Source organism: Excalfactoria chinensis, chromosome 3, assembly GCF_039878825.1.
Source record: "Excalfactoria chinensis isolate bCotChi1 chromosome 3, bCotChi1.hap2, whole genome shotgun sequence".
Taxonomy (NCBI): Eukaryota; Metazoa; Chordata; class Aves; order Galliformes; family Phasianidae; genus Excalfactoria; species Excalfactoria chinensis.
Window position 1 is genome coordinate 19,036,103 of NC_092827.1, and position 9,774 is coordinate 19,045,876.

A 9,774-nucleotide genomic window follows, 5' to 3' on the forward strand; every position below is an offset into this window, starting at 1 on the left:
TTTGTTTTCATTCCCTGAGAACGTTGAGAAGATCACATTTTCTATATGCCATTTTTGACAACTTCAGATGTTCTAATTGGTGACTTTCCTTTGAGATACGATGCAGGTAATACATGTCATCATACGTAAATAACCCTGGTATGGCAGTTTCCTGCTTTTTACCTCTCTCATTTGCTCACTCCCATTTTGATTTTGGTGGTATTCTCTTTTATTGTTTCACTTGCAAAATCAAGAAGTAGACTGAGAGGTTGAAGCTACATGCAGAAGGAGAATGGAAACCCTGAGGAGAAGGTAGGAGAGGTAGAAGATAGCTCAAAGAAGTGAGCTATCTAGATCTACATGATGTCGATGGCAATGGGGAAAAGCATATTAGTACCCTTCAAATGTTAATGACAAGGATGTCAGGCTGCCTAAGAACTTTAATGAGATACAAGTCAGCCCCAGGAAGAGGAGGCAGGCGCAATATGTTTCAATTACTTACTTACATTGATATTATACTGGTAGCAATTTTCTTTAAATAACAGTGCGTTACAGCTTGGCATCCTAGATGTTTTTCAAACCATCTCCATTTGACATTTGTCATTTTGCAAGTGTCACTTGCAGAAGCTATTCTTGATCAAAGCTGATTATCGACACTTTGGAGGTAACTCTACAGCAGATAAGTCAGTAAAACCTAACCTACTGAGTTAAGTTCTGGTCCTTGGGGAGCTTTCTACTAAATCCATTCAGAGTTCATAAAACTTCATATAAAGATCTTAAGTGCTAGGTTTTAAAACGCCTAAATGAGAAAATGGTTGTGAAATCTGTCCCCTGTAGTAAGGAGTTTTCAAGTGCTATTTAATCCATGTAATGGTCTGAAAGGCTCAAAAAGCCAGAAGTCAAACCACAGTATTGATTTGTCCTTTAATTGAATGTTCTCAAATGCAATAGAAAGCCCTTTTCAGGGCAAATGCACAAGGCAAATATGTAGGAGAAATCTGATCTAAGTGTGGGTGTTTGGATCTCATGTCTGTGTCAGAGGTTTCCAGACAATGTCATCCACCAATTATGTTTCTGAAAAGTCTCCAAAAGTTAGATTCATCCAACAGTAGTTTAATGAGATAAATAAGTAATCTATACTGAAAGGGAATAACAAACTATAATTTGCACAGAAAGGACTTAATCTTCTTCCAAACAGAACCTGGTCTGCAGGTCCTTGTTGCATAAAATCAAGTACTATTGTACAATTTTTGTGTATTGTTTATCAAAACTTAAACCAAACCCAGGGAATTCGTAAACAAAGGGGTGTTTTTTTTGTGGAATTCTGAAAACTGCATTTCTGAAATGAAGATAGACCTCATTAGTGATTAGGCTGGCAGGGATTAACCTACTCAGAGCTTTGCTTTACAGCCTGACATTTTATCATTAAGAAAAGTCATGTTCTAATTATCTATTGTGATTTTTACTCTTTTCTGCTTTTCGTTAGCAGAAGTCTTAAAACTCAAACCAGGCCTATGAAGTTTGATTACATCTTCCTAAGGCATTGTTGCTGTGTCTGCTGTTATATATATGCCAGATTGCTTTTGGCACAAGAAAATAAACCCTTTGTTGTGTTTTATAAATAACAAAAGTTGTTGAATTCTGTTAGCATAATTCTGTAGGGTAACTGTAACTGTAGGGTACCACTGATGTGCTTTAAAAGGAAATATAAACTTAGTAGTCTTGAACTTACGGGAGGGCTGAGACTAAATCTATTTTAAAGCTGATCAATTTTTCATGGTATCTTTTGTTTGTTTGTTTTAACAGGGGGAATGCATATGAGGAACAGTGATACGAAGAAACCTTCTTGAAGTTCATGTAGAAGAAACCTTGGCTTCTAGGATATCTTCCAGGACAGATTGCAAGCACTGTCTTCCCCTGAAGTAGCTGTACAAGATGAACAGGCTGTGATAATACTCCTAACTATCTGACTTGAAAGGACACGTTTCCAGATTGCTCAGCATGGTGTGGGGTCCAGTTGCCATGAAAGGATGCTGCACATGAAAACTGTTCAAAATTTTCATATAAGAACAGAAAAAGCAGAACTGCTTTGCAGGCTATTTGAAGTGTGATATTCATAAAAGGAAGACATTTGGGTTTTCATGGGCAGTGTCTGACTGAAGAGAAGCCATTGCTGGCTATTCCACAGAAGCTTAAGGCTCCCCGATGTCTCCCAGCAGGTGATGGGCATTTCTGTGCAACTAAGGCCTGTCCAGAGTGGCACTGTGCAGCGTCAGAGCAGCTAGCGTGGCTGTGGCAGTGTGGCTTGATGGAGGGCAGCGGCACAGTGGAGGAGGAGGAGAGTGGGGCTGGGTCTGGAGCCCCACCACTCACCCTGTCCTCCCCCTGCAGCTTCAGCTCTTCTCTGTGCTTCAGCTCTGCCACCTCTGAGCAGGGAGCCCCGTCGCCATCCTCTACTGGTAGCCATGTGGTGGAGAGCCAGTGGGAGCTCAACAGCATGGCCTCTGAGTCAGAGGAGGAGGAGACGAGTGCGCGGGAACCACCAGCTGACGCACAGCCTGCAGGGCGGCCAGCTGAGGAGCCCGACCTTGTGATTGAGGTGTCAGGGCAGCGCATCCGGGCACACAAGTCGGTGCTGGCAGCCAAAAGCGACTACTTCCGTGCCCGTGCCTCAAGAGACATCCTGCGGGTGAAGGGGGTGAGCTACGGAGCGCTGAGGCTCCTCATTGACTATGTCTACACAGCCCGCATGGGTGAGGTGCGGCACGACAACCTGGCCGAGGTGGTGAGCGGTGCCCGTGTCCTCCAGATGCCCTGCGCCTTGCACTGTGCTGCCGAGGCCATGCGTGCCCAGCTGCGTCTTGACAACTGCTACCAGCTTCTCTGCCTGGCCAAGAAGCAACGACTGGCAGAGCTGCGGGAGGCTGCCTACCGCTTCATGAGTGACCACTACCTGGAGGTGCTGCGTGAACCAGGCGTCTATGGCCGACTCAGTGGGGCAGAGAGGGACCTTATTCTGCAGCGGCGCCTGGAGGCTGGCCGGCGCTGCCTGTTGGTGGCTGAGGTCAGTGATGCTTTCGAGCGGCCTGGTGGTGGCAGCCGACCACAGAGCCGTGAGAGCAGCCGCCCACAGAGCCCCTCTTCTGTGATGTCTTTGGAGGAGAGTGGCTCCCTCATCCATTGCTACCATGAGGCCAGCCATGAGTGGAGGGTGCTGACGCGTCTGCCTGAGGAGGCCAATGCCAAGGGCTGCGCCATGTGTGTCCTCCACAACTACCTCTTCCTGGCAGGAGGCATTGCTGCAGGGCCAGCAGGTAGCGAGCCGCGAGCCCGCCTCTCTGACAAAGTCTTCTGCTACAACCCTCTCACTGACACCTGGAGCCAGGTACGCCCGCTGGCTCAGCCTCGCTCACAGCTCAAGCTGTTGGCTCTGGACGGCTACCTCTATGCTGTGGGGGGCGAGTGCCTCTTCACTGTGGAAAAGTATGACCCACGGGCTGATCGCTGGAGCCCTGTTGCACCCCTGCCCAAGGGAGCCTTTGCTGTTGCTCATGAGGCCACCACTTGCAATGGGGAGATCTACGTTTCAGGAGGATCCCTCTTCTACAGACTGCTCAAGTATGACCCTAAGCGTGATGAGTGGCAGGAATGTCCTTACAACAGCAGCCGTCGGCGCTCTGCTGACATGGTGGCCTTCAAGAACTTTATCTATCGCTTTGACGTGAGCAGCGGCCGTGGTGGAGAGCAGGGCCCAGGTGGTGGGACTGGTGGCGGTGTTGAAGTTTTCCGGTACAACACAGTGGCCAAGCGCTGGAGCCAGTGTGCCAGCCTGCGGCCCAGCAGTGGCCCCATCCAACCCTTCCGCTGTGCTGCCTTGGGTAACACCATCTACTGTGTCAACCGGACCGGCACTCTCCGCTTCAACTTAGCCCAGGATGGCGAGGTGGAAGCAGATGGTGGGCTCAAGGGTACCTTTGATGGGGAGCTTCTCAAAGCTCCATTTGATGCTAAGGGTCTCCTCCTACCCTTTGTGCTTACCCTTCCAGAGAAGCTGGAGAAAGCAGGGGACCAAGAGGGTTCCCTCTCTCTATGAATAGGCAGCCTCGCTCTGGCCTGCCAGAGGGCTGGTTTGCGGGTTTTGGGGAACACACAAATTCACTCCCACAGAAGGGACTCCATCCAACACGTCTGCAGAGAGAAGGGGCTTCCCCCACTCCCTCACAAGGTTTTTGTCTGGAAGTGCTTGGTTGTCACTTGGAGGTAACTCCTACTGTGTTTGCTGTGCTTTGTGTGAAAAGCTGAGCAAACCAGAGGAGAAGCTGCTATAAAAAGATAATCTCTGGATTATGTTTGCGTCAGTTCCTGATACTTTTTGTGCACCCAGAGTTCTAAAAATTCCTGACAACAGTGTCGTAATGAAATGTTCTGGTTAGTATTGGTTGTGTGTATGCATGTAGTTGTGATCTGGGCAGGAGCCTCTTCTGCCACCTGTTTTCTTTGCTCTCTTGGATGATTCCAGGGGATAAGCACTGCTGGCAACATCTCTCAACTGTATTTGTTTTTATGTCAAATCAACTATTTCCTCTGTGAGAAAAGTACAGGAAGATCTTCTCAATTGCAGCGTTTTGGTGCAATAGATTGTCTGGGGAAGACATGGCGCTGTGTGGTCCCAGGAATTTCAACCACGATGATGTAACAGATGCCAGACTTAAAGCTTTAAGCATCACAAATGTGTGCCGCATGTTCATATTTGGAATATACAAAAAAAGGAAGTTTCTTGTTTAAAATGAGGCCTATTGTGGCACATATGAAACGTTGATAAGTTCTTTATTTGAAAAAGGCAATGGTTTCTGTATAAAAAGACAGTGTTTTGTAACTTTTTTATCAAAGATTTTAAATTATAACAAAAAATGGACTGAGGCTGTTTGGACTATGGTAGATTTACATGACCATGTAGACCACTAGAGCTGTGGGAAATGTTTTGTACTTCAACTACTCTTTAATTAACTGCAGGTCGAGGAAAATTAATCTAAACCAAATGTAAATTCTTTGAAACTGTCTGCAGACAGCTTAAATGTTTCACTGTATGTTCAGTACCCCGTGGCAAGAGGCTTTTCCAACTTAATGCAAGACCATCAAAGGAGGACATGGAAAACAGGAATGTGCTACACATGTTGATTTTATTGTGCACTAGCGTGATGTTGTTTCCCTATCTTTGGATTGAGAGACTGCTTTATTTATTTTGATTGATTGCTGTAATCAATAAGCCCTTGTCAACTGCAGTACGTTCTGATGGCCCATTCTGTCACTGGGATTCCGAACCACTCGGGTGCTGATTGTGGAGCAGAGTTCAAACAAGACACAATCCCAGAGAAATTCTTCTTGCCTGTGCAAAGTCGGAGCGTATGTTTTTTGTCGTGTTACTTGCAACTGGAAAAGCATAAACTGTCTACATGGACAAACTATACTGAAAAGGGCACTTGCATTTATTTTAAAAACTTTATATATATATATAAAGTCAATAGACAGACAAGGCAAATGTTTTAGCTTTATTGTAAACCACTGAAACCTTTTCTGAAAAATAGAATCAGTGTTTTTACTATTAGTGATTCAGCCTGGAATTGGCATGGACTATGGAAGGGAGTTGTTTATATTCAAAGTTCTAGTATAGATTCATATTTTAGAAGTAAATAGGGACCTTACATCAAAGGGCAGCAGATCTTTTTATGTTTTATTAAGATGTTTCCATTAGCAGAACATTAGCATTCTTATGTTATGGCTAGTTCCAAAGGGAGACAGCAGGCTCTGTCCTAAGAGATGCCGTCTTCGCAGAAGACGGTAGTGAAGTTTATAGAGACTTCTTTCCTTCCCAGTTTTTTCTTCCTGTTATTTTTTTTTTTTTCTCCTTATCTGTCTGTCCTGCATTTTAATACAGCTGATCTGATTTGCCATCGTTAGAAAACAGTGGTTTGGCTCTGACAGTTCTTAGCCAAGTGAGCCCATTCCCAGTGAGCTCATTAAAGCATCTCCCAGGTGGGAGCTGCACTTCGATGCTTATCTTAGCCTCACTGCAGGACAGTGCAGTGAAATTTAGTGCCACAGATGATGCATTTGTTAGTGATTCGCAAAAAAATCTGTTTTGTTGTTGTTTTGTTTTGTTTTTTGCTTAATGATGGTCTTAATTCTTCGATGAGAATGCTTGGAAATATTGACTCAATTAAATTACAGTGTTGTAGCTTGAGCAGGAAAGAAAATGACGTATTTGCCTTCAGTATCATTTTTTACTTTAATTGTAGAAGGTATTTCAAGCAGTGTAGTGAAATACTTAGGTGGATATTTAAACTGAAGATGTGAGAGCTAGGTCAGGTTTTCAATTAGCAGACACCACCACAAAAACATCTTACAGTACAATGCAGTTTCGTAGTTCAAAATATTTAGTAGTACAGTTGTTATGTTACAGCAAAGCAGGGAATCAAGCCAGCTTTGTCACTCCTATTAATTGGTCATTAATTAAGCATTCTCATTCCTGTTAATGCATGAAAATGCTGCTAAACAAGTTTTGAGAAATCTCCCTGACTTGAGATGCAAAAAGATGTCGCAGACTTTGAGGAAGAAATGAAACACATCCTTTCTTCCAGAACTTGTTGCTATATACCACAAATAAATAGATTTGGAAATAATCTTTACAGCACTATGTGTTTGCCAAACGTGCGGTGGTTTGTGTTTTTGCTAGCTTACATCATTAGCAGAGGTTGTTTCAAGTGCCTTCCCACTCCGCTGTCACATAGTGAGAGCAGAGTCTGGTCTCCATTAGCAGCTGTCCATCACGCCTGTTTCCTTCCTACACTCTGCATAATCACAGCCCGATGACTGACTGCAGTGCTGTGTTTCAGCCCACATTTCCTACTCTGTGGCCTCTCTTTTCTCCCTGCTAAGCCTGAGGCAGATTTGCTGGGAGCTGTTTTTCTTTTTTTTTCTTTTTTTTCCTGCTGCTTGCGTCTTTAGTGTATTGAAAAAAATTAATGCTTGGGTACTAAAAGCAGAATTTAAGTAGACTTCAGGAGTGAAAGACCAGATGATGTGATACCCAGGAGCCACTGTTGTAATGTGTCTGTATGGTCCAAACCAAAGTGCCATGCTACCCTCACACTGTGTCTATGTTTGGCTTTTAAAGCAGTTATTTATATAATTGCCCAAAGGCTTCTGCATTTGCATGGAACATGGAGATGGTGTTTGCTTTCTTAGCCTGCAATGATTTAACCCAAATCCCTGGAGGACTGGAGGACTTGGAGCTAATCCCTGCTCTCTAAATATTTGCATTACAATATAATACAGTGTTTTGTACTATGCACTAGTTGGCTAAAAAACTCAGAATTGGTCCAGATAGGTGAATTCAAACCACCATCCTCACTGAGTGGTCTAGGACAAGCTGGAGAGCCATTTTCCTTTCTGTTGTTTTTACTTCATGAATTTCACAGTCTCCTCTCCCTCCTTTACCCAAGTGTGCAGGAAATATTTTTTCTGCATCCTCTTTCCTATGGTACTCCTGTTTTCCAGGCCATCTTCCATAAGACATAGACTTGAATTCTCCTGAGCAGAAGAAGGATTGAGCTCAGGCCTCCCATATCACGTGTGTGTGTTCTGAAATCTGGATATCTGTAGAAGAGTATTGGTACCGCATCCTAGAGCTTCTTTAAGGGATGACTCTCATGCCAAACTTTCAAAAGCACATACAGGCTCCAGCTCCTGGATGGGTAAGTCAGGATATGTTTAATACCAGGAGACTGCAGAGGTAGTTCAGATCCCACTCAGGGGCAACGCCTTGGTTAAGAGGCGTGCATGGCATGGAAATGCTGGGAGCCTTCACTGCATCTAAATGAAATCCCTACATGTATAAAGACACAGGCCACCTCATCAAATGCTGATTACAGACAGAAATTTGCTATTTCCATTAACTGCATCTGTAAAAAGAATTTAATTATAGCAAAGCCATTGGTACAAATTCTGTTTACTCTTGGAAAATAAGTCAAAGGAATAATTGGCAAAAGAATAATCCTATTTGGTGAAAACAGGCACTGTTAAGCAACATGGGAAGGATGCTAATCGTACCCTACTAATGAATAAATTTATGCAGCAGCTGATGTGAATTCTGTCCACAAAAGCAATTTCTTTGTAAACAAGTACATGGTAAAATGTAAAGAATGAATTATTCGCATGAAATCTGTAACTCTCCTGTGCTGTTTGATTGGCTCGCCAAGTACTGTATCCCAACGTTCACTATTCATGAGCGGCCTGTTGCTTTTCTTGCTTTATGGTATCCGTTCCATTGACTGCTCTACAGATGGGTCGCCCTTCATTACCACAAAGCTTAACATTAGCACTGGAGTGATTTGCTTTGTGTCTGAACTGACGTGTAGTGCTTTCTCCTTGAATGAATCCAAAGGATTTAGAATTATCTTTCTTTGGGCTTTTTACTTTTTAGTGGCATTGCTCTTGTGAAACTTAAGAGAGCACAGGAAGGGAAATGGTAGTGCAGTGGAGGAGCAGTGGTAACAAGCATTTAATGATTTTCTGTCTGCCATTATTCTACACATCAGATGCACACTGGACTGAAAAAGGTTGTCTCTGTGTGACTATTAACAGTGTGATCCCAAGCGCTGCTGTAGCAAAGTATGTTTTTATTTAAGTATATTTACTGGTTCAACTCCTACTCTGAGATCATTTAATGAAGGTTAGTAGTAATTCCATAATAAAGTAGATTACTGGAACTATTCTGAATTGACATTATAGCTACTAAAAGCAGATTGACAACCAAATTCAGTAAAACTGTGCACTCAGAATATGTAATAACGCACTTTTCATTTGCTTTGGCTTAATGAATGCTGTTGTAAGAGCTGCTGGAATGAGCCCATCCAAATTAGGAAGCAGCAGGCTATTTTAGAGGCTCTCTAAGCTTCATAAATTACTCAGTGAGAGGAAATAGGAGAATGAGGAAGAGGGAGAGGAGGGAGAACTGGGAAAGAAAAATACCTACCACGTATTCAGTAGAAATGAGTAGCAGAGAAGGGAAACCAGAGTTAGTGTTGAGACTGTGATGACTACATGACCATTTTTTTTTCAAGTATTTTTTAAGTAGTTTGAGTTTTTTGTCCATTATGTTGTTGGCCTTGTTCTGCAATTCATCTCAAACAACCACAGTGTTCAGTAATCTGCTTTTTACAGGAGCTTTGTGCTTTGCTTTTAAGTTTTGGTGGATAAACCTTGAATAAGTCTGTGAAACCATAAAGTAACCATGTTGATGCTGCCACTTAAAACAGGTTAAGTCATGCAAATGCTTTAGACACTGTTCACAATTCAGGTGAATTACATGTGTAACCGATATATTAACAGTTCGTTTTCAAAGTGTATATAGGTAAGGTCACTGTAAAGCTTTTTATGTACTCCAACTTATGCTGTAATGAAATAAATACATATGAAAAGCTTACGCTCCCCTTAGAGGTTTCTGAGTAACTGTTGGTTTTTCCTTTGGCATCTGTCTGATCAGTAAACAGTATTATGTGTGTTCTTATTATAAAACAAGGGCAAAATTAGGTGGAGGATCACAAAGGCAAAATCTGCAGGAGATGTTTCTGAGGCTGAGCTAAAGGGAATACTTTCATTTCACCATGCCCTGAATAATGGGACCATGAAGTACTCGATGGTGAAAGCACTGTGTTTCAAGTACATATTTGCATAAACTCCAGTTCTGTTGGTTTTTGTTTCCTGTTCTGTTTTTTTGTTGTTTCTTTTTTTTTT

At 43.0% G+C, this 9,774-nt stretch overlaps 1 protein-coding gene across 1 annotated transcript in view; it reads left to right on the plus strand.

Moving 5' to 3' along the window:
- The window catches only part of KBTBD11 (kelch repeat and BTB domain containing 11), a 21,822-nt gene extending 12,366 nt beyond the window's left edge, over nt 1-9,456 (plus strand). Inside the window, exon 2 of the mRNA XM_072333194.1 lies at nt 1,786-9,456. Within this exon, the coding sequence (XP_072189295.1) occupies nt 2,288-4,072 (1,785 nt within the window). The 5' untranslated portion in view covers nt 1,786-2,287 and the 3' untranslated portion in view covers nt 4,073-9,456. The remainder of the gene's footprint in view (nt 1-1,785) is intronic.
- The last annotated feature ends 318 nt before the right edge of the window (nt 9,457-9,774 follow it).